Genomic DNA, 24,421 nt, shown 5'->3' on the forward strand with positions numbered 1-24,421 from the left:
TGCAGCCCCGCCATGGACGCTGAGTCTCTGCCCTACGCGCTGGACCTGGTGGCCGGGGTCGGCGGGGGGCTGAGCGCGGAGAAGCGGGCGGCACTGCGGACATCGCTGCTGCTGCTGCGCCGGGACTATCGCTTCGAGCAGGTCCGGTTCTGGGGCCGCATCCAGGGCATCCGCGGGCCCTATTACATCGCCGAGGGGCTGGGGGAAGACCGCGCTGGGCCCAGGAGCCGCCTCTACAGGTGTGCGTGTGGGCGGAGCAGAGCCGCCTTTGCAGGTGTATATGTGGGGCGGCGCGGGGGAAGCGGACGCGGACGTGGGCAGGTTCAACCTAGGAGCTGTCCCTACGGGGTGGGGGTGGAGGAGGGGGTGGTAGTACCTGCCCATATAGATGGGGGGTGTGAGCGAAGCTGTCCCTACAGAAGTGTGTGAAAGGAACTGTCCCTATTGGTGGGTGTGGGGGAATAGAGCTCTGTGTACAGGTGTGCGTGGGCAGGGACAGGAGCTATTCCACAAGTGAGTGTGGGAGGAGCTGTCCCTACAGGTTTGTGTGTGTGTCCGTGTAAAGAGATGTGCACACAGGGGTGTGTGTGAGAGCAGAAGATGTTTGAACAGGTGTGTGTGGTGGAGGGGAGGAGCCACCTCTACAGGGTGTGTGTGTGTAAAGGCTCAATCTAGATTTCCATACAGATGCACGTGTGTTTGTGGTGAGGGGCAGGAGCTGTCCCTACATGTGTCTGTCTGTGGATGGGGTGGGCAGGAGCTGTCCCTATAGATGTGTGCATGTTGGAGGAAGCAGTATCTGTATGTACATATATGTATATCTGGGGGCAGGAGCTGTCCATAAAGGTGTAGGTGGGTGGGGGCAGGCTGGATCCAGGAGCTGTCCATAGAGTCCCTGGAAGGGCAGCTTCATTCCATTTGTCCACAAGAGACTAGGTGGTGGGGAAGACTGGGCCTGACCATGGATGCCTCTACCGAGATCCTGGTGTGGCTTTGCAGGGACTGTGGCTTGCAATTCCCACTTACTGATATCCAGGCTGGGGGGACCATCCAGTGTGAAAGGTGTCTGCTGGTGGAATCTCTCAGGTGGCAGGTGGGAGAGCTACAGGAGGAGGTAGCTAGTTTGAGGAGTATCCGACTCCACGAGTAGTTCCTGGATACTATTCATGTAGAGACAGCTGAGGTAACTGTCCCAGTACACGGGACGGCTGGTAAACCACTGGTGGAGGAGGAGGTAGATCGTGGTGGACACTGGCAGCTTGTTACTTCTGGCAGTAGGCAGTGTTCCGCCCCTGCTCAGAACCCTCCCACCGTGGTACTAGGAAACAGTTACGCTGTACTTGATACAGGAGACAAAGAATCACCCTGTACAGCACAGGAGAAGCCTCATACCCCCAAGGCTGGGAAGTCTGCTGCCACCACTGCGAGGAGGAAATGTAGAGTAGTGGTGGTTGGGGACTCTCTTCTGAGGGGGATGGAGGCGCCCATCTGTCGCCCTGACATTGCATCTTGGGAGGTGTGCTGCTTGCCGGGGGCCCATATCCGAGACATTACGGAGGTGTTGTCGAGGATTATCTGGCCCTCTGACTACTATCCCATGAGTCTCATCCATGTGGGCATTAATGATACTCTAAGGTGTGACACTGAGCAGGTCAAGAGTGACTTCAGGACTCTGGAGGCATGGGTGAGGGAGTTTGGGGCACAGGTGGTATTCTCCTCAATCCTGCCTGTCAGTGGTAGGGGCCCAGGCAGAGACAGGTGCATCCTAGAGGTGAATGCCTAGCTTCGAAGATGGTGTCGCCAGGAAGGCTTTGGCTTCCTTTACCACGGGATGCTATTCCAGGAAGGAATGCTAGGCAGAGATGACGTTCACTTTTCAAGGAAGGGAAGGACTGTATTTGGACACAGATTGGCTAACCTAGTGAGGAGGGCTTTAAACTAGGTTCGACAGGGACAGGGGAGCAAAGTCCACAGGTAAGTGGAGACCATGGAAACCTGGGAGATGAGTCAGAAATAGGAGGGAGTATGGGCTACAATGTTAGAGTAAGAAGAAGGTCAGGGCAAAACAGGGAGGCAAGATCAAATCAATATCTTAGATCCCTATATACAAGTGCAAGACATATGGGTAGTAAGCAGGAAGAACTGGAAGTGCTAATAAATAAATAGAACTATGACATCGTTGGCATCACAGAAACTTGGTGGGATAATACACATCATTGGTATGTTGGTATTGAAGGGTACAGCCTGCTTAGGAAGGATAGACAGGGAAGAAAGGGAGGTGGTATTGCATTATCTATTAAAAATGTATACACGGACTGAGGTGGAGATGAACATAGGAGATGGACGTGTTGAGAGTCTCTGGGTTAGACTAAGAGGGGTGAAAAACAAGGGTGATGTCCTGCTAGGGGTCTATTACAGGCCACCTACCCAGATGGAAGAGGTGAGTGAGGCTTTTTTTAAACAACTAACCAAGTCATGCAGGGCCCAGGATTTGGTGGTGATGGGGGACTTCAACTATCCAGATACATGTTGGCTACGTCTACATGTGAAGCCAACATCGAAATAGCTTATTTCGATGTAGCAACATCGAAATAGGCTATTTCGATGAATAACGTCTACACGTCCTCCAGGGCTGGCAATGTCGATGTTCAACTTCGACGTTGCGCAGCACCACATCGAAACAGGCGCTGCGAGGGAACGTCTACACGCCAAAGTAGCACACATCGAAATAAGGGTGCCAGGCACAGCTGCAGACAGGGTCACAGGGCGGACTCAACAGCAAGCCACTCCCTTAAAGGGCCCCTCCCAGACACAGTTGCACTAAACAACACAAGATACACAGAGCCGACAACTGGTTGCAGACCCTGTGCCTGCAGCATGGATCCCCAGCTGCCGCAGCAGCACCCAGAAGCCCTGGGCTAAGGGCTGCTGCCCACGGTGACCATAGAGCCCCACAGGGGCTGGAGAGAGAGCGTCTCTCAACCCCTCAGCTGATGGCCGCCATGGAGGACCCGGCAATTTCGACGTTGCGGGATGCGGATCGTCTACACGGTCCCTACTTCGACGTTGAACGTCGAAGTAGGGCGCTATTCCGATCCCCTCATGAGGTTAGCGACTTCGACGTCTCGCCGCCTAACATCGAAGTTAACTTCGAAATAGCACCCGATGCGTGTAGCCGCGACGGGCGCTATTTCGAAGTTAGTGCCGCTACTTCGAAGTAGCGTGCACGTGTAGACACAGCTGTTGGGACACTAATACAGCAGGGCACAGACTATCCAATACGTTCTTGGACTGCATTGGACATAATTTTTTATTCCAAAAGGTTGAAAAAGCTACTGGGGGGAAGCTGTTCTAGATTTCATTTTAACAAATTTAGGGAGGAATTGCTTGAGAATTTGAAAGTGGAAGGCAGCTTGGGTGAAAGTGATCATGAAACCATAGAGTTCACAATTCTAAGGAATGGTAGAAGGGAAAACAGCAAAACAGAGATAATGGATTTCAGGAGGGCAGATTTTGGTTAACTCAGAGAGCTGGTAGGTAAGGTCCCATGGGAAACAAAGCTGTGGGGAAAAACAGCTGAGGAGTGTTGGCAGTTTTCCAAAGGGACATTATTAAGGGCCCAAAAGCTAGCTATCCCGCTTCATTGGAAAGATAGAAAATATGGCAAAAGTCCACCTTGGCTTAACCAGGAGATCTTGCATGATCTCAAAATAAAAAAGGAATCGTATAAAAAATGGAAACAAGGACAAATTACAAAGGATGAATATAAGCAAACAACACTAGAATGCAGGAGCAACATTAGAAAGGCTAAGGCACAAAATGAGTGCAAACTAGCTACAGGCATAAAGGGAAACAAGAAGACTTGTTTATAAACACATTAGAAACAAGAGGAAGGCTAGGGTAGGGCCATTGCTCAGTGAGGAGGGAGAAACAGTAACAGGGAACTTGTAAATGGCAGAGATGCTTAATGATGTCTTCGTTTCAGTCTTCACTGGGAAGTCTGAAGAAGGAATGCCTAACATAGTGAATGCAAGTTGTAGGGTTAGAAGTTGAAATAAAAAAAGAATAAGTTAAAAATCACTTAGAAAAATTAGATATCTGCAAGTCACCAGGGCCTGCTGAAATGCATCCTAGAATACTCAAGGAGCTGATAGAGGAGGTATCTGAGCCTTTAGCTATCATTTTTCAAAAATCATGGGAGACAGGAGACTGGAAAAGGGCAAATATAGTCCCCATCTATAAAAAGGGGAATAAGAATAACCCAGGAAACTACAGGCCAGTCAGCTTAACTTCTGTGCCAGGAAAGATAATGGAGCAGGTAATTAAAGAAATCATCTGCAAGCACTTGGAAGGTGGTAAGGTGATAGGGAACAGCCAGCATGGATTTGTAAAGAACAAATCATGTCAAACCAATCTGATAGCTTTGTTTGATAGGATAACAAGCTTTGTAGATAGGGGAGAAGCAGTGGATGTGGTATACTTAGACTTTGGTAAAGCATTTGATACAGTATCGCATGATAGTCTTATCAATAAACTAGGCAAATACAACTTAGATGAGTCTAGTATAAGGTGGGTGCATAACTGGCTGGATGACTGTACTCAGAGAGTAGTTAATGGTTCTCAATCCTGCTGGAAAGCTATAACAAGTAGGGTTCTGCAGGGGTCTGTTTTAGGACCGGTTCTGTTCAATATCTTCATCAATGATTTAGATATTGGTATAGAAAGTACGCTTATTAAGTTTGGATATGATACCAAGCTGGGAGGGGTTGCAACTGCTTTGGAAGATAGGGTCATAATTCAAAATGATCTGGATAAATTGGAGAAATGGACTGAGGTAAACAGTATGAAGTTTAATAAGGACAAATGCAAAGTGCTCCACTTGGGAAGGAACAATCAGTGTCACACATACAGAATGGGAAGAGACTATCTAGGAATGACTACAGCAGAAAGGGATCTAGGAGTTATAGTGGACCACAAGCTAAATATGAGTCAACAGTGTGATGCTGTTGCAAAAAAATCAAACATGATTCTGGGATGCATTAACAGGTGTGTTGTGAACAAGACACGAGAAGTCATTCTTCCGCTGTACTCTGCAATGGTTAGGCCTCAGCTGGAGTATTGTGTCCAGTTCTGTGCGCTGCAGTTCAAGAAATATGTGGAGAAATTAGAGGGGGTCCAGAAAAGAGCAACAAGAATAAAGGTCTAGAAAACGTGACCCGTGAAGAAAGGCTGTAAGAATTGGGCTTGTTTAGTTTGGAAAAAAGAAGATTAAGGGGGGACATGATAGTGGTTTTCAGGTGTCTAAAAGGGTGTCATAAGGAGGAGGGAGAAAACTTGCTCTTTTTGGCCTCTGAGAATAGAACAAGAGGCAATGGACGTAAACTGCAGCAAGGGAATTTTAGATTGGACATTAAGAAAATGTTCCTAACTGTCAGGTTGGTCAAACAGTGGAATAAATTGCCAAGAAAGGTTGTGGAATCTCCATCGTTGCAGATATTTACGAACAGGTTAGACAGATGTCTATCAGGGATGGTTTAGACAGTACTTGGTCCTGCCATGAGGGCAGGGGGCTGGACTCGATGGCCTCTTGAGGTCCCTTTCAGTTCTAGTATTCTATGATTCTATTTCTGCAGCTGAGAGGGATGGCAGGCAGGAAAGAGCTGGTTTCTGTCTTTGCCTCTGACTTGACAAAACTTCATTACGGTGGTTTATGGTGCTAATCTCCTTATCATCTGAGTCCCCATGGACCTTCATGAATTTCTCTGCACAGTTTCCCTCAGAGAAGTGGGTTTTACAGAGTGGTAATAACTGAGGCACAGAAAAGTATGGAAACTTACCTAATAGAATGTCTGTGCTGTGATGAAAGACTTATGGCACTGCTGTATCTCATCTGGGTCAGCTGACTCAGACTCATAGGACTCAGGCTGTGGGTCTGTAAAACTGCAGTGTAGCTGAACATGCTCATGCTGGAGCTTGGCTCTGGGACCTTCCCTTGTCATGGAGTCTCAGACCCTAGGCTCCAGCCTGAGCCAGAATGTCTACAGTACCATTCTGTAGGCCTACCGCCTGGGGGCCTGAGTCAGCTATCCCAGGCTAGCCTTGGGTCTCTTATTGCAATATAGACATGCCCTAAGTTCACACAGGACAGTCTGTGGCAGAGCTTGTGGTAAAACCCAAACCTCCACACAACCAGTTCTTTAACCACACAACCACCCTTTCTTTAAAAAGTCAGTGTGATGCTGGCTGTACAGAGTAGTATTACACCTGAAAGGGAGGGTCCCTGTGTTTCACTAATCTTTGCTCTTTGTTGTGTTCATGTGATTGACAGCCTGAACTGCGTGGAGTGGAGCCTTCTGCCACCAGCTACTGCGGAAATGATTACACAGACTGCTGGAATAAAGGGTCGTTTCCAAGGGGATCCATCTTATGAGTATGAGTCCACTGAGAGGAAGGGTGAAGAGAATGAAAGACTATACGAAGAGGAGAGTGGAGTAAGTACATCAGGCCATTTTCTAGACCTCTCTTCTAACTGTCTTCTAACATGGTTGTTCCCAGCCTGAACCGAACAAACTAGATTTGATGCTTTTTCCTGGTAATAAACCTATACTGCTTCACAGTTCGCTGCCCATCCCAACCAGCTGTGAATGCTTTAACCATCAATTGAGTTCAGGCTGCACCAGTACAAAAACACTTGTGAGGATCCCATCATTGATTACCAAAGTGTGTTTGAGTGAATGCCATTGAATGGGAGGAGTTGTAGAGAAGCAAATGGCATTGACTGGTATCCAAAAACATTGGGAACTGTTGCCTTAGAAAAAGAGGGATAGTAGTATTTCAGTCTTAGTAGTATTTCTGTCTTAATAGGAGTTCAACATAGCTCACGTTTCCTTTAAGGAATCCACAACTCACATTGGGATGAATATGCATATTCCTGATTTCTTTCTCTATGGAATAGCAGTAACTTTCATTGACCACTTCTGCTAACCTTGGAATTATAAATATCTCAGAAACATCTTAATTTCTTCTCCCTGTTTATATGAATGATGTGAATTCATTTCAGATATTTTTATATAATAGTATTTAATATTTGCATATTGCCTCCTAACTATTCCTGACACTTTATATAGGAACTGAACACACAATTGTTTATACAGTACTCAAATGAATAAATTCTGATCTCACTTATGCCTGGGTTAATCCAGAGGAAGGAAATAATAGCTATTGTCCCAGTTGGTTTGACTTGTATACTCTTAACAATCTTGTTTGTTTATATTCTTTCATGAGGAATATGTGATTTTTGATCATTCTCATAATCTGATCAAACTCAGGATGATGACTGTACTGTGGTTCCTCCAGGCACCCTGAATTTAATTCCAGTAAAAGAAACAATGACAGCTGTGATTTAATATTTGCTTATTTTTCTTTAAAGCCTATGATCAAGGAGGAAATACGTCTTGTAGCTACCATAGATCAGATAGATAAGGCAGTGGGAATCGTCCCACGGGGTGCATTTGTGAAGACTCCCCTTGGACCCGTTCATGAAAACAGGAACTTTGAAGGTAAATCTACATAATCTAAATCAAGATTCAGGTGCATGTCTGTATTTTGAATATAAAAGCAGTAAGAGAAGATTATTTTCTTCTTCTAGCTGGTATTCTGATTCTTGGTTTGTTCCTCTTCCTTAGCTTGGTGAACAGAATACAGGAAATCTACTGCTGTTGCTTAAATTTTGGTTCAGTTTATGGAACTGCTAACAGAATCATTAATACAGAGTGCATAAATCTGAAAGATGGGAGAACTCCAAATTACCAGTGGATTTGATTTGATTCCGAGTCCCTAAAGTTACTGAGCACAGAGTTTCCTTTATGCTAATGATCTGTGAAGTTTCTAGCAGCATTTGGCAGTTGCAGAACTAGAGGCATTCTCCCTCTGATTGTAGGGCTCACAGAGAAATTTGTTCAGCACCCATTGCTGATCTGGGACTGCAATCTGCACTGCCTGCAAAATCTCGCACAACACTGTGAGACCGTCCATTTCCAGTAGGTGTCTGATTTTGATGAGGAACCTATGGGACAAAAATGGTGGGGGGCTGTGGTTCTGCCTTGCTCTCTGGACTACGGTTGAATGGAGAGATCTTGCTATAATGAGCATTTGATTAGATATGGTGCTGACAGTCTCCAATGGTTTGTGTTACAGGTCTGTCTCTGACTGAGGCAAAAAAGTTAAACTCATATTTCCACTTTACTGAGCCTGTTAATCTGAAGAACAGAACACTCCTACAAAAGGCTGACCTGGACCCATCCATTGACTTTCTGGACTCTCTGGAGCATGACATCCCAAAAGGTAAACAGTTTGTCTTAACAAAAAGCAGTCAAGTAGCACTTTAAAGACTAGCAAAATAGTTTATTAGGTTGACTGCTTTTTGTTTTGATAGTGTATAGACTAGCACGGCTTCCTCTCTGTTACAGTTTGTCTTAAGAGATCAGAGTCAAAGGATGGAAGGAAAGAGATAGCCAGATCCAAAGTGGAGTAGGCCCAAGAATTCTGTACAGCTGGCATACTCAGAAAGAGCCCTTCGTCTTTGTTGGGCCACACTGAGCTTCAAAGTAGCTCCATCGAGCACACAGGAATATGGTGTTTGGACCATCGCTTAAGAAATCTTAAACACTCACATTTGCCAAGATTCTCCTGATAAATACAAACTGCAGTAGGACTGTCACATCCTTATGATGAGTAACTTCTCCTGACCCCTGTGCCAGCACTCTCATCTGCTGGAGCTCTGCATTCTGTCCTGATTAGGAAGGGGTCTGTAGCAGATGGTGCCCCACTAGGGCAGATAACACTGCTAGTGATAGAGGGCAGTTTATGGGGTTTGAAGTATTTCACACCTCCCATCCCATCCTATATTGCTCTCCTTATCTAAATGGCTCTCATTAACTCTAAACTTATATCTTTGGGAGGCTGAGTTCAAACTTTCCTTTGATAAACTGCAGTAGAAATGCTGCAGTGTGTAATCATCTGTTACATTGGCAGGATAAAACAAACTGAAAGGAGAAAGAGGGAGTATACAGATGTGCATGTTACAGTATAGGTGTAGCTCAGATCCTATCAGTCTGGTCAATAGCCTTTATAGTTTTTCTTTAATAACCCCCAGAAGACTCCTTTGGCAGAATCTTCCTCTAAAGATATGCCAGCAGGTTGGATTTATGAAACTCATCTGTCTCTGAAACTCTGGCCAGGATCTAGTTCATAGCTTAGAGAGGCAGAGTGTTGTTTTTATAAGTCCCACATGCTCTCCAGATACATTCTTTATTGCAGTATAAGGATTGGAAGTGCACCTAACTCTACAGACATATACGGTAATCCTTATAAAACATGAACTTCTTTCAGTTTCTTGCTCTGTATTTCTGTCTGTATTTTGATGGCTTGCTAAATGCTTGTGGGTTGGGCCAAGGCTTCCAGTGTGAGATAGTCCTTTGTCCAGATGTAAAAAAGTTCTAATTGCCTCAAAAGCCTGGATTTTGGCTTGCCATTTTATCTTCCTTCTAGGCTATGTCTCCACTTAGTAAAAACTTCGAAATGGCCATGCTAATCAGTGTATCACACCTTTCTTGCACTACTATTGCTCACCTTGTTCAGTGAACACAAGCCTTCAAGCTCAATACTGTCACTAAAGCTGGTACTTTTCACCAGCACTCCTGGTTGTGAGAAGCCAATCTTCATGATTTGCCTGTTGCTTCACTGATATGTTTTTGCCACCAGTCCAGGCAAGCAAACACTTTGCAGAAATAAGAAGGAGGCACACATGTAATTCAGCTCCTCATCGCTATCAATAGTAGAATTTGTGTGGATAGAGATCAAGCCAGGCACTGACTGAAGGCAAGAAAACTCCAGGGGTCAGGCCTACAGTTGTTCTGTGAAGATCAAGAAATCTCATATAAAAGCGGAACAGAATGCTTTACTCATGCTATAGCTGAACAAATAGAGCCAGTGCAGGAGGCCGTGTCCTTAGAGCCTTCCGTGCTTCCCCTAGAACAGAGGCAGCAAAGGCATTGGTAGTTGTGAGTCTGACTGCAGCTGCAGAGGGCTGACTGCAGCTGTCTTCATCTGTAATATGCAAGTGCAGCCTGAAGAGACTACAGGTACCACCATTAAACACTCTCTTTCTGGTCCTAAATGACTAGGCCATTTGTTGATCACATTTCTGTGTTACACATGAAGGTGGTTGATTTGTAGAGCTCTGGTAGCTACATTTGACCACAGGGTGCATTTTAGCCAGCCCTGGGTTAGGATGTGGGGGTCAATGAGAGGAGAGGAAAATAGCAAAGTTCATTCATTATAGCTACCCGAGGTTATTGTAAACGTGAGTTATTGCTGTCTTATATTTCCTTAGTGGAGGTGATTCTCAAAGGCAATTCCAGCCCAGGTGCAGCTGTGCGCTTTGTAACAGAAGACTTGGCCATTGCAGGATTTTGCATAGTTTCTGTAGAATTTCATCTTATGTTCCTTTTATAAATCCTGCCACATTCCCTTGACACTGCATGGACTGTAGAGACAATTCCTATATAATGAGCCCATCATGATATGGGAATCAGGCAAATGTTGCACAAAGGGTCAGCAAAACATGCAGCCTCTCTAAGCGATTCCCACAGGATGTAGATCAATCCTAAATTGGAGCTTTGAAAGACAAAAGAGACCAGCACAGCCAGTGGATGATCATAGAGTTTGCATTTTTTTCCCTCTATCCAAAACTTGGAATGGATGCTTATGAAAATGAGGGGATAGCACAGGGCAGAGCCAGGCATAGTGCAAGGAGGTGTTGTGCAAATGTCCTTTGCACACAGTCCAAAGTCCTTCAGTCCTGGTTGCAGCCCCTTTCCTGTTCAAATCTTGGGTTCTCCTTCCCCACTCACCCCTGCCAGTGCACCTCAGTCCTGACCCACATCTACCATGGATATTCCTGCGCTGGATCCCTTCCACGCTTCTCAAGCAACCCTTTTAGTCCTGACCTGAAGCATCCCTGTCTTTCCACAGTGAGGCCTCTCTTGATCAGAAGTTGTCAAAGCTCATAGGTGCGTAACCCCACAATATATTTTTGTTGCTATAAAAATTGTGATTGAGGTTAAGGTTACCCTCTTTTCATTGTTTTGAAATTAAATAAAACTCCATCCTTGCTTTGTCTACCCTCTACCTTATTGCAAACCATAACTTTTCCCTCTCACAGTGGAACAAAACTTGTGTTAGCTAGTTAGTCAGGTTTCAATGTTTGGTTCCTCTTTGTTTCTCAGGCAGATCCTTATGCAGCTCTCATACCACTAGTCTATTTTCTAGTGCTTCAGATGGGAGGAGTGTGAGGAAAAAAGCAGTGATATTTAACTAGTTTTTTGGTGAGAGTAAAAGAAGATCCCATCTGAGATGCAGGTCCTTGCAACCTAACCTGAACACAACAAAATCCAACTACAAGTATGAGGTTTGGGTCAGATCACATCTGAAAACTACTCAAATATCTTGGGCCCAAATTGTCTCTGATCACCTCTTTCGAATAGTGATCAGTGAGATGGGTCTACAAGCCCTGTTCTGCCCCGCTGCTGGCTCTTTGCTGTGCCTTGTGTGTGCCGTGGAGTGAGCTCTCCATGTGATGCTGTGGAAAAAAGGGCTGTTTTAATCCTTGGCTGTATAAACAGGTTGTAAGCAGATGTAGCAAAGTGATTTTACTGCTGTATAACATATTGGGGAGACTAATACAAGAATAGAGTATACAGTTCTGGTGTCCACATTTTCAAAGTGGTGGGGAAGAACTGGAACGGGAGCAGAAAAAAGCCAGGTACATTATTCACTAACGGGAGAAAATGCCTTTATAGTAAGTTCAGTTTATCAGAAAGAAGATTGAAAGGTGACTGGATTACAGTGTACAAGAACATTTGTGAAGAGAAAATATTGGGTACTAAATGGCTCTTTCATCTAAAAAAGAAAGCCACAGCAAGAATCACTTTCTGGAAGCTGAAGGCCAGATAAGTCATATTAGACAATTTTAACACCAAGGATCATTAAAAACCGCTGTAACAAACTACTAAGGGAAGTGATGGATTCTTTCCATTTCTTGATGTCCTCACACCAAGACTGAATGTCTTTCTGTAAAACATGCTTGAACCAAACATAAGTTATTGGGCTCAATACAGAGGTAATTGAGTGACATTTAATGACCTGGAGCTTACAGAAGATCAGAATAGTGATTTCATGATCTTGTCTGATCTAAACTACGGTAAGCCCCTCGATTTACTTGGGGGTTGTGTACTTTTGCAACCCTGTGTAAGTCAAAATTCATGCAACTCAGGGGAGCCATAGGCCGGTCAATTTCCTTTTTCCTCTGAATGGCACGCAGTCAAGAGATGAGGGTGGAGGAACCTCTCCTATCAGTGGCAGCACCCGAGTCAGCCATTACTCCTGACAAGAGCCGGGGAACTGACCAACGTTTCCCCACTCAGAGTTGTGTAAACCCAAGATACGTGCACTCAAATTGCACGTATCTTGAGGGGCCTACTGTCTGTGGATATATTTCTGTCCACAGTACTGGTGGGGTGAGATTGAACTGGAACTTCCTCACTGCTACTGGGGATGATTTAGGGGCTGCGCTCCCTGGTCTGTGACTCTTGCCTCAGTATTTACTACAACCAACTCTACTTAAGGGCTGCTTGAACTACAATATCCAACTCTGCACACATGGAGAACCTGTGGAGATGAGGCTTTCTGGGGTGTGACTGCTATCTCAGCATGTGGGGAGCTGAGGTGAGCTGACTCCTTGTGGTTTACCTGCAGTCTATATATTAGAGAGAGGTTTTTGGGAAGGCTCCCTGCAGGCTCTATATATGCAGGGTGGACCAAGATGGGGCTCCCTGGCCTCTTTCTATTTCAAGATTCTCGAGGGGGAATGGGAGAAGTAGATTACTCAGTGGAATCCACAGAAACAGAAAGTGTTCCAGCTCCTTTCCAGAGTAAGTGTGTGTGGGGGGGGGAGCTAGCAACTCCCCATCTTCAGTCGCCACCTCTTCTCAAGGAAGTGTGGCTGCTCCCACTGTATTCCCCATGCAGCACTGCGTATGAAGAGGTGTATAACCACTTCATGACCCCAAACTTGTGTATTAGCCTATCTGTAACCTCTGCTGCTGACAATAGCCTGGTAAAAAAGAGTGATGTACTTTGAACTTGGCTTACATGCACTTCATCTGCACACCGAAAGCCAGTGCTTAACGGGTCTTTGCACACAGAGAGACTTCTTTCCTGAGTGGGAGATAGAGCCCGGGAGTGTGTTTGTTTGGGCCATGCTCACAATACTATTTTGGTAATGCTTTCAGGGAGGTCTGAAAAAGCCTCAGATGTCCAGAGGGACAGAGCCAAGGCCCTCTCTTCACTAGGGAACAAAGTCGATCCCAGATATGCAGTTCTAGCTAGGCCATTAGTGTAGCTGGAATTGACGTATCAGGATGGACTTTGTTCCCTAGTGAAGATCAAGGCTCTTTGGGCTTGTGCTGACATCCCTCACTCCACGTGATAGTGTGGAGTACCAGGGTCGATGGCTGAGCCCAGACAGATCGATATTGCCATGTCTTCACAGATGTGGCAAAATCAATCTCCAGCAGATTGATCACGGTGCGTCTTATCCACAGTAAGTATAGACATACCCCAAGAGACACGAACCTGCTTTATCTCCAGGCATTAACATAGCTAATTAACTCCCTTTCAAAGGCCCCCTGGGGTGATTAACCCCATATCAGCCTTGTCTCCAACTATCCAAAGAGTCTGTGTCTGCTAAGGCATTTACTGCCCCCAGCTAGCCAGCAGTGTGCAAGACAGCCTGTTATCGGGGCTCTAAGACAAATGGCTGCCTATCTCCCCTGTGGCCTTGCAAAATCCAGCAAAGTGCTATGCTGTGCTGGCCACCTACTTTCACCCAGCCTCCCTTCTGTGCTAACGTTTCACAGATGTGATCTGAACCCTCCCCTTTCATTGCTTAACAATAAGCAGCACCACCCTAGCCCTGTGAAAGCTGAGAGCCAGAGCACTTTACTTCTTAGCCTGCCGAGAGCCACACAGGGACAAGATTTTTCAAGCTGTTTTACTGAAATCCAAACTAAAAGGTTCTTAATGAATGAAAGGGGCAATGCAGTGCTAGAAAGAAAAGGATGCCTTAAAACTGGCGTGGCCAAAATATGACCTAAGTTCTCCAATGTGGCCCACAGCCAATCCTCATCCCAAGAATGCAAGGGCAATCCTTGGTGACTGTGTGTCTGACAGCCTGAGATACTGCATTTCCTCGGTTAATTGCCAGGGAGAAGGCTACTTTGGTAAACCAGCAATAACACAGCAGTACTGAGACAGCACAGCTGATGAGCGTGTCCGGAACTTTTGGGAGCCTCTCATGCTGGGAATCAGCTCCAAATAGCCAGCGCGGTGGGTTACAGACAGGTTGGGTACTACCTTTGTCTGTACCTGGTTTCTTTTTTTTAATATAACTCAACCCCTCAGGGGGTAAATTTAGGACTGCTATACACAGCATTTTCCAGCAGGGGACAGTATGGCTTCAGTATTATCAATGCTAGGCATAGACAAGGAAATCCCTGAAAAGTAAAATGAGCAAGCCTAGTATCAGAAGGTGGAGACAGATCAGACTGTGTGTGATATGGTGACCTGTTAGAGAAGAGATTTACTATTTCCCCTACAATTGAGACAACTTCCAAGACAGACTGTTGGGCTTTTCAAAAGAGTTGTGCACTAGTGTGCAAATGTGCACACGTGAGTGAGAACATGCACACACTTGCTCAGTTCTTCCATAATTTCCCCCTTCAAAGAGTCTGTATCAGACCTTTCCATACTTCTCACCAAGTGGAGAGGAGTTTGAAGTCACTTCAGAGCTTGTCAGTGTCACTCCTGCAGCAACCCAAAGGAGCTGCTCAAGAATGACACAAGATATTCCCTCCTTCTGGAGCTGGGCACTGTCAGCTCAGGAGTTCTGGACTGAACTGGAGTCCCTCATGTGGCAGCGCAGTCAGAGAACTCCAGAGCCAGCTAGTATTACAGTTTTAGACTTGCTGTCCATAGTCCACTCTGATTTCTGGAATGATGTCTGTTTTCTTTGGGCTTGGTTTCTATGCATAATAAAGCACAGTATTTACTATCTTTGGGTCCCAATTCTACATCTCTTCAGGGGGCTTGTTTAGCCAAAGGCCTTGGCTGAGTTTATACTGGAGCTGAGTGGCCCATCAACCTCAGGGCTGTGGCGAAGGCTCTCACACTCCTGACTGCTACAAGGAGATGATGAAGCCACAGACCAAGAGTCTTTGCAGCAGCTTTTCGGGATTTAAAGTTCTTTCTTCCTCAAAAAAAATAAGTCTCCATTTTAGTTCTGATCTCTTGTTCATTCCACTTTTGTTAATGCCTTTTTTCTTGATCTGACAGGAAATGCAGGGATAGCCTCTTAGATCCATGTGTTCTGGCTTAGTGCCATATAGATCAGTATCAGAATAAATCTTATTCTGTGGAATGATGAGCCATTACATGAGCGTGAAGCCCTAAGGTAAGAACTGTTACTGAAAGTCAGAGAAAGCTTAACTAGCTCAGCTTTTGCAGCTGCTTTATGTGACATACTGCCTGCTCACAGGTTTGCATTGACGTCAACTGCATTTATATTGTCTCCTAGCTATTATTTGAATGGCTGCTCAGATTAGCAGAATTGTGCTGTATGCATTTCAGCCTTCTCAGCCAGTTAAATTCTCACTTCCCATCCCTGATTTATGGAATAATCTATCATTCATTAGTTTGATACCCCCTGTTGTCTCTTACACCTTCCCTGCAGTTCCCATCATGGGTGACCCACTAATGACTGTGGAAGAATAGCTGAAGACTTAGGCTACGTCTACACGTGCCCCAAACTTCGAAATGGCCATGCAAATGGCCATTTCGAAGTTTACTAATGAAGCGCTGAAATGCATATTCAGCGCTTCATTAGCATGCGGGCGGCAGCGGCGATTCGAAATTGACGCGCCTTGCCGCCGCACGGCGCGTCCAGATGGGGCTCCTTTTCGAAAGGACGCCACCTACTTCGAAGTCCCCTTATTCCTGTGAGCTCATGGGAATAAGGGGACTTCGAAGTAGGCGGGGCCCTTTCGAAAAGGAGCCCCGTCTGGACGTGCCGCGCGGCGGCAAGGCGCATCAATTTCGAAGCGCCACTGCCGCCCGCATGCTAATGAAGCGCTGAATATGCATTTCAGCGCTTCATTAGTAAACTTCGAAATGGCCATTTGCATGGCCATTTCGAAGTTTGGGGCACGTGTAGACACGGCCTTAGTGTGCAAACAATCTGGAAGCGGTAGGTCATATCTCCCTCCTCTGTGGCATGGTGCAGAGGGAATGGAAGTAACAGAAATCCTGCTCTTTTGGCTGTAGAGCTTTTGGAAGAAGAAGAGTCAACATGACACTGATCTTCCCCTTCATATCCTGGGAACACTTCTGCACAAACAGTATATGGGCACTGAGGCCTTACGAGATATATGGCTGTATGAAGAATGGAGAAGCCTAGGGACAGTCACTTTTTGATACAGTCCTTGAGAAACTGGCAATCTATGGGGAAATTCCTGCCAAGTTAGGAAAGCTAGTGCCGACTTTGTTAGCACAAAATCTCCCACAAATTCTGACCCCTGACCTCTATTCCTACTAGGGAGGGAATAGTCTGGATGTGTGTCAGGGTAACTCCAGAGCTCCTCTCCTTGTCCTGTTAACCGGATGAACTGGGACCTATGTAACTCAGAGGGGTGACTGCTTCTGTGCAAATCTGCCTATCCTACAAGTTTTTTTCACAGAACTGTGAATGGGCTATACAGTGAGAGCACCGAGTTTACAGTTTGTGTGGGTGTGTGCTAGCACAGAATCGGATGCACAGTCCTTTAGTGTTTGGATCATTTCCAACTCATTTACTCCTGCCCCATCCCCCACTTGTCATCACTCCATCCTAAAAGTGGCCAACACTTTTTTATTGAGGGAGGTAGAGACTTACAAGCAGCCACAATTGGACAGTCAGACAAATATTCTCTACAGGTTAAAAAAGAGATGGTGACCAAAAACTCTGAGGGAAAAGGCTCCTAACGCTAGAACAAAGCTGCCCATTGCACCCTTTCATCGACCTGTTAATCTTTCCTTCAAAATCATCACATTGTTCAGTGACAAAAGCATAAAAGAAGCTGAATTGAGCCTGAAATCCAGCAGCAAGGAGGAAATGGCTTTCATTCAGAGCAAGGAGGGGCGTGAGACTCCTTTTTCTTTCCTGTAACCAATGGGATCAGAGGAATCTGCGAAGGTGACGGATTAATGCAGGGGCTCCCCAGGTACATGCTACGTGACTTCTGGCACGCTCCAAAAACGTTTCCACAGCGACCAGCTGAGCAAGAAATATGGAGTGTGATGGAATCCAACCGAAAGCTGCACTTGAGGAGGAGGGTGTTTTGCAACTCTAAAAGATTTCTGAGCCCACCATATGGGGCCCACGAAGAAGTGACTGGGGGTGTAGTCATCAGAATCACAGCAGCTAGGAAGAGATTGTCATTGTAACTGCCCCCTGGTCTTTAATTCAGTATTTTACTGCTGTTTCCCAGTGCAAGGCTCCATTCCACATCCATGTTCCTTTTTGTGCGAAGTCTGCGTCCTTCTGTTTGGTGGAAATGCTGCTAGTGGGCAAATTTAAGCCCCATCCTAAAGATCAGGTTGTTTTAGATCAGTAGGCCTAGCTGGGCTGGGTGTGAATTTCATGCTGTGTCCTCATGCACCTGAGTAGAGTGAATCTAGGATAGCAACGGCTCTCTTCTTGCCATAAGAAAGCAGATGCCTTGTTTTTAACTGAAAAACTTTATCTTCTGTATTGAAAAATAGTTCACAGTAGGAGAGAAAAATGTAGAGAAAAGGCTGTGAAGTGAAAACTTTTCTCCTAGGACTTTTTGTTGTAATTGCATTTAGGTAACAGGGATGTTGCAGGCATTAGCAACATGCAAGAATCTATTTTTGGCCACATTCTACTCTTTGTAGGCTCCACTTTTCTGGCTGGGGTGGGTCTTTTAATAGCATTGAAACTATGGTCAGGCTGTGTTTTTGTTTAGTTTTTATTTAAAAAAATGTAAATGTTTAACTGCAGCTGAACATGTGTGTTGCAGGTGGCATGTTGGGCAGAGGTGGAAAAAATACTCAGTTACTTGAGTAGAAGTACAGCTGCTTTCACTTCTGGCTACTTGAGTACAATAAAGATGTGATGTTTGTACCTTTACTCAAGTAGTTTTCCAGAGGGACATGAGTGACCTGTACTTAAGTATATTCCCCAAAGCAGCTGTACTTTTACTCAAGTAACCTTTTGGGTTCTTTTCTCACCTCTAATGTTTGGCAAATTGGAGAGATTTAGCTTTTTGCCAGTGACTGGCATGATGGGCTGAGCCCACTAGGAGTCAGAAGGATTTACTCTACAGCTAGTATGTAGTCAGAGAATGAAGGATTTGGGGCACAGAATTCCATCAAGAGCTGGAGCAGGGAGTCCTTTACTGATGGCCCCCTCCTTTGCAGCACTCTTTGTTTATTGGTGACAGTGAAGGATGTAAAACTCTCCCCGGCATAGGTTTTTTGGCACTGGGAAAAGTGGACACTAAGGGTGATGTAGGTGTGGGTGAAGCAGTATCAGAGCTAAGCACTTATGGTCATGAAGGATGTGTTGTTGCTATAGAAAGGGAACCTGGCCTGCTGGCATGTATATTGATATTAATATTCAGGCTGTTGTCTGGGTGATCAGTTTTTCCTTCAGCAGTGGCAAAATTGTAGTAATAGAAGGTCTTATGGGTGCTGTTAGTGGTGAATGCAGCCTTTCTCTTCCTGCTCTAGCCAGTGGACCTTTTGCCTGTTGAGGAGTAGATGCTGTCACTTTTATTACCCTTTTAGGACAGGAAGCCTCTCTATCAGGGCAGCGTTACTTACAAAGCTGCCTTCTCTCACCCTCACCTCTAAATGAGGAGCACTGAATCACTTCCACAGCAACAGTACTATTGGAGGTTAGCTTTACAACGGCCCATACACCAGGGGAAGCTCTTCTGCAAACAGCATTGCTTAAAAGCCTTTGCAGTTCAGCCTGGCACATTCCCCATTGCTGTGTGAACACAGTTCAGCCTGGAGCTGAAACAGACATGGAGGATGAGACAAGGATTTCTATCTATGATTAGAAAGGAAGAAACTGAGAGGCAGCTTGACTTTTGAAATGTAGCCCAGGTATCCTGGCAGCTGTTAAAGGACTATAAAAGAGGCAGTGGTTTAACACTGGTTGGCTGAGCTTCAAAACATTTTATTGTTTGGAAAGATGTAAGGAACTCTTTAGAATTCCTGCCTGTGTTTGGAGGGGTGGAGGCTGCAGCCGGCTCCGAAGAGGGAATAGGAAGCTCCAGATCTTCATCCAGAGGATATTTTTCCCATGCTCTTTCCTCCCACACAGCAGCTCCCTCCCTCTCCTCTGGAGCTGGGACAAGCAAGAGTTGCAGCACAGACAGCGCTTGGCTTATTTACCTTTGGCGGGTGCAACTTAAAAGTAAATAGTTTTTTTTTTTCATGAACAGAAACTTAAACAGAGATGCATTATTGTGGGAATCTTCTGTCACAAGCTCAGCTTCTTCAGGAACCACTGCTCAGTTACTGTCAAACAGAAGGGTCAGCCCTAGGTGTGCTTGTGATTTAGTTAGAGCACAGGCTACATCTGACAAAGAACTGTGCCTTCCAAGTGGAAGTACTTAATGCTAGCAAAATCTACTTTCTATCTGCCAGCTATAAATTCTATTTACATTGGCCCTGCAGTGTAAATGATTGTGTCTTTCCCTAGTACGGTCCATCTGAGAATCTCAAAACACTTAAAGAATAATCAGTTAAATCTCACAGTCTTTCCAGGAAGTAGGCATTAGGTCTGTTTTACAGAGAAGGAAACTGAAGTACTGAATTGAATAACTCATACAAGCTTCACAAATAACAAGCAGTGCTGTAGCACCTTAAACACTAACACATTTATTACATCTTTAGCTTTTGTGGCTAAGATCCACTTCTTGTGCTGAGTTAGTGGCAGAGGCAGGAACAGAACCAAAGAGTTAGACCTCTTTCTTAATCTTATTCTTTAACATAAGACCATCCTTCCTCCCAGATGTGACCATAGTGGAAGGTGAGCTTTAGAGCACCAGGAAAGACCACAGCAGGGTGTGAATGAAGCGTTGAATTTTCTGAATTCACGGGAGCTGTTGTAATGTGTTCTCTCAAAGGGGAAGGAAGGGGACATTCTTTCTGTTTGGCTGCTTTCTTATCAGTGTCAGATGCTGGTGACTGACTTCCAAAAGAGCAGGGTTAGGGTAATTTCTTATATGCCTATTTGGAAAACTGCTGCATGAAAAGGTGGGGTTTTGTACTGTTGTATCAAGATAGTGAGATCTGAGCTTATCTTGCACTCTGGTGAATGAGAGCTCCATAGTTACAAATTCTACAAGAGGATTCTAACCCTGTGCTTTATGAATACAAACCTGGTTTCTCTCACTGGGAGCATCCTTTTTGAGTTACCTAACACAGTCATCTATGGAAAGACTCAGGCTCTAAGATAGCTGAGTCCCAAATCCACTTAAAGCTAGGGACCAAAACATGAGTATGATGGGAAGTTTGATTAGCTGGTAGTGTAAAGTGCAAAGCTCTATTTTGATATGCTCCCCTTAAAAGCTACAAAGTGCACCTGCTTCAGTTTCTGAATGGCTTTTACATCAGCCCCAAGTACAGTGCCTTGCAGCAACTCAATCAGAAGAAGATAGGCGCTGGCTTGGATTGTATAAAGAGGAATGGCAATGCCTACCAGAAGATGAAAAAATATTTCTGGCCACTTTGCTGCATGTAGCATACAAAAAACTAAGTCTGCTCACCACTTTGACCATGGGTGAAGAGAAAAATCTTAGTAGACAGTGAGGCCATAACTCCAGCAAATGCATCCTCCTACCAACCAATATCTCTTTTATCTCATAAAGCTTGACCTCAAGTCAACTTTTTCTCCGGAGCCTCATTTCACAGAGACTGAATCATTAGGGGCACTGATTTGTCTGGGTTTGTCAAGAAGTAGGAAAAGTTGGGGATCAGCTGCATGGTGGTAAGATGGAAGAACACAGCATCTTAATTCCTCCCCAGGCCACACCTACATGAAGTGACAAAACTGAGCCCTGTAAGACCTAACAAATGTGAGTTCCTCAGGAAGGAGGAGCAGAAAGATCCCTCAGAAAGAAGTGAATCAAGTTACTGATTCTACACAATCTGGAGATTTTTGCTTGTTCTGGAAAGCAGCAGTTGCCGACAGGCTCTCAGTCTAGCAGATAGCTTAATTTTGGGCCAGTAAGAGACAAAATTTCCAGCTGCTGACATTCTGATTTGGGCCTGATACCTTATAGATGTTTCTTGTTTTGATTGGAGAGATTTACCTGTGGTCCCTTCTCCCCACCCATTTTACTTTACCTCTCTCCAGCCACTGCATATTTGGTGTTGTGGTCCATATTTTCTTCTTCAGGCAGTTCCTGGCCCCTAGGACTGAACCCTAGTTAACACTCCTGCCACCTTCTCTGTGGTGGGTTGTTCCCAGACTGTCCCGTCAAATATAAAACAAATAGTGGCTTGGAGCTTTTCACTTCTGGAGAAACCGCATTTTCGCCCTGGCTCCTAACCTTCTCAGCAGAGCCAACATACAATTAACACTGAAACTAATCCCCTTCCCACCCCCACTCTAAAAGTAGAGCCAAGAAGGGCGCAGGGAACAGTAACCTTTTCCATAAATCACTCAGAGCTTGGAGGCAGCTCTGAAGTGTCCCAGCCTTTCAGTTTTCTCTTCTTTCTTCTCCCCCAAGACCTACAATAGGGCAAGCCTTCCGTCTTGGAATTGCAGAGCTTTTGTCTGTCTTCCTGCTGTTAATGCCATGGAGTATTCTGGGAAGAGACTCCAGCTCTTGACCAGTTGTAGATTCCTGTTCCCGAGGTTGCTGGAGGCTTGGACGGAAGGGTTTAATATCCCATTCCATGTTAGCCTCCTTATATCAGCTATATAGCTAGCTCAGGTACCATAAAAATAATAGCAACACGCCAGTGCTGCTTTAGTTTAAAATTTTGAGGACTACTTTCTGTTTAGACTGACAACTGGATTACCTTGAAATATGATGTGCTTCATGGAGGCATGGCCCTGAATCAGTATTCCAAATTTGGTTATTCACATAACAAGTTCTCAAGAAATAGCCCACTGCAGGGAAAAAGTTATTTTTAAAGGTGTCAGATTCTACCAACCTTTTTTTTTTGTGCACATCTAGGTGTAAACCTTGTCTCTGCTCATGGTCAAAATGGCGTCAGTCACTTATTGTATACCTCACCTGCTGCAAGGCAATCCTAAACCCTTTGTGAGAATGCTACTGAAACCAGTATTTGAAAGAGTTTGGCCTCTATATAAGCACGTAACTGACACCAGTGAGCCAAGCCAAACAGATTACCCTTTGAAGACAGCCTGACCAAGACAGTTGCTAGCCTGCCATAGGCCATAAGACTTTTGTGACTCAGGGGGATGTCAAACTTGAGCAACACTGAGACATTGTAAATTCAAATCTGATACATGCAAGAAACCTGCAAAAATCTGTCTCTGTCAAAGGATTATTTCAGTTTGGGAAAATGAAACCTGTATGCAGCAGAAAACTCAGATCTTCATATGCTTGCGTGAGGTTGGCAGAGGGATATTGGGAATAGGTGATGGGGAGCAGAGAGGGTTTGAGGTGTTCAGGTCAGGGAGAAGAGGTAGGGATTAGGAGGGCTGAAATGGAGGTGTATGGTATGGATTTAGCTGTGTTCCTTGCCTGTTCCTGGTTGTTCAGACTGTAAGGTCTCGGAACACTAGCATGCAATCTTAACTGTGCATTAATAGGTTTTTACTTTATTTATTTTTTTTTGGCTCAGTGGGTACACAGACCAAGCAGGCTACAGAGCCCTCCATTAGAATATCTGCTGCCTCTTAGCAGGTATAGCCAATAGTAGAATCTGACTCCTAAACTCAGATCACACATAGGTACACCTGTAAGGTAGCAGAGTCCCCAGTGAGCTAACCCTGTGTATGATTTAATTCACCTCCCTGTTCTAAGCCAGGAAGCAACCCATTGGAACTCTCCTTGATCTTAGCACATCTCCCTGCAGGCAGGGTGTTTCATTAATGGTGTTTTTTGTTATGTAGGATCCTGGAGCATCCAGCTGGAGAGGGGAGGCAGCTTGGTGGTTCTGAGGAGCTTGCTGTGGCCAGGACTGACATTCTACCATGTCCCCAGGACTAAACAGCATGGCTATATCTACCTTGGCACAGGTGAGAAGAACATAGACCTGCCCTTCATGCTGTGAATTGCCCACCCAAACTGAAGATTCAAGGAAAAGAGTGTTTCCACTTAGATTTTAGACTTGATTTGCAGTTATTTGCTCTAATAAACCCGTGTGAAACTTCTGCACCTGCCTGCAGTTTTCTGTGCTCTAGAAAGAGCCCCAAGGCATTACCTCATACCTCATTGTGTATATTCTTCCCCCAACTTCTGGGGCGAGTGCCCTCCCGAGCCTGGCACTAGAAATCTTAGACTAGCCAATAGTGCACGCCCATCATCTTCCAGCAAGAGCAAGATTCCTCTCCAGGAGTCAAACATAAGCCCCCTGTCTGACCACTCAGGCATTGTGTTCAGATTTGATTCTTAGGCAGCTTGAATGAAGGTTGATTGCAGCAGAATATGAATAGAAAATCAGGCATACCTTGTGCTCGATGTGAGTGTTGGAAGAGCCTGGGGGTCTGTTTTGCCAAAAGTAAAGGTCCCACTTGCCTACTGCTTGCAGAAGTGAAAGACTCAACTGTACAAGAGTCAGTCTGCTGTGCTGGTAAATGCTGTGCTCTCAGGTTCTAACATTTAGGGTGACACACTGTACATACCACTGTGCTTGTCTCATTCAGTCACTGTTTTCCCCCTATTAAATTGATAGCTGATTTCTACTGCAGGTAACCCATAAGTGCTACAGAAGTTTGTGTTCTAAATGCATTATGTGTAGTGATCATTCAAAGAGTGTGGAAGGGGGCAGAATAGGGCCATAGAGTTCCTGGCCTCCATTTTCTGAGTGGCTAGCCCAGAGATTTTATCTGAAGTATTCAGCACTTTAAATTTCCCTAAAGCCAAGTATCCAGGCATCTTGCACTCCACCTGACTTGAATCTAGAGCTTTTTCCCCCCACAGAATAAAGCCACAAAGGATCATTAGGGTTATCAAGGTTGTTCCTCACTCTAGCACTTTCTGCACTCGAAGTGAGAACCCACAAGAACTTTTAAGTACCCTGCCACTAAAGG

The 24,421-nt window shown here is 45.2% G+C and overlaps 2 protein-coding genes across 3 annotated transcripts in view; one reads left to right on the plus strand and one right to left on the minus strand.

Moving 5' to 3' along the window:
- RSPH9 (radial spoke head component 9) lies at positions 1–23,544 on the plus strand. 2 transcript variants are annotated; one of them, XM_074988555.1, is made up of 7 exons: positions 1–239; positions 6,329–6,491; positions 7,430–7,559; positions 8,197–8,354; positions 10,399–10,426; positions 22,952–23,002; positions 23,281–23,544. In XM_074988555.1, exons 1-7 carry the CDS (start codon positions 13–15, stop codon positions 23,376–23,378), a joined length of 855 nt encoding a protein of 284 aa, XP_074844656.1. In that variant the 5' UTR covers positions 1–12; the 3' UTR covers positions 23,379–23,544. The 2 variants fall into 2 exon arrangements, with proteins under 2 accessions (XP_074844656.1, XP_074844655.1); XM_074988554.1 differs by lacking the exons at positions 10,399–10,426; positions 22,952–23,002 and having other exon boundaries at positions 8,197–8,343; positions 23,282–23,544.
- The window catches only part of MRPS18A (mitochondrial ribosomal protein S18A), a 124,682-nt gene that overhangs the window by 63,708 nt on the left and 36,553 nt on the right, over positions 1–24,421 (minus strand). The gene's annotated exons all lie outside the window — the stretch shown is intronic.

Source organism: Carettochelys insculpta, chromosome 3 (genome assembly GCF_033958435.1).
Source record: "Carettochelys insculpta isolate YL-2023 chromosome 3, ASM3395843v1, whole genome shotgun sequence".
Lineage (NCBI taxonomy): Eukaryota > Metazoa > Chordata > Testudines > Carettochelyidae > Carettochelys > Carettochelys insculpta.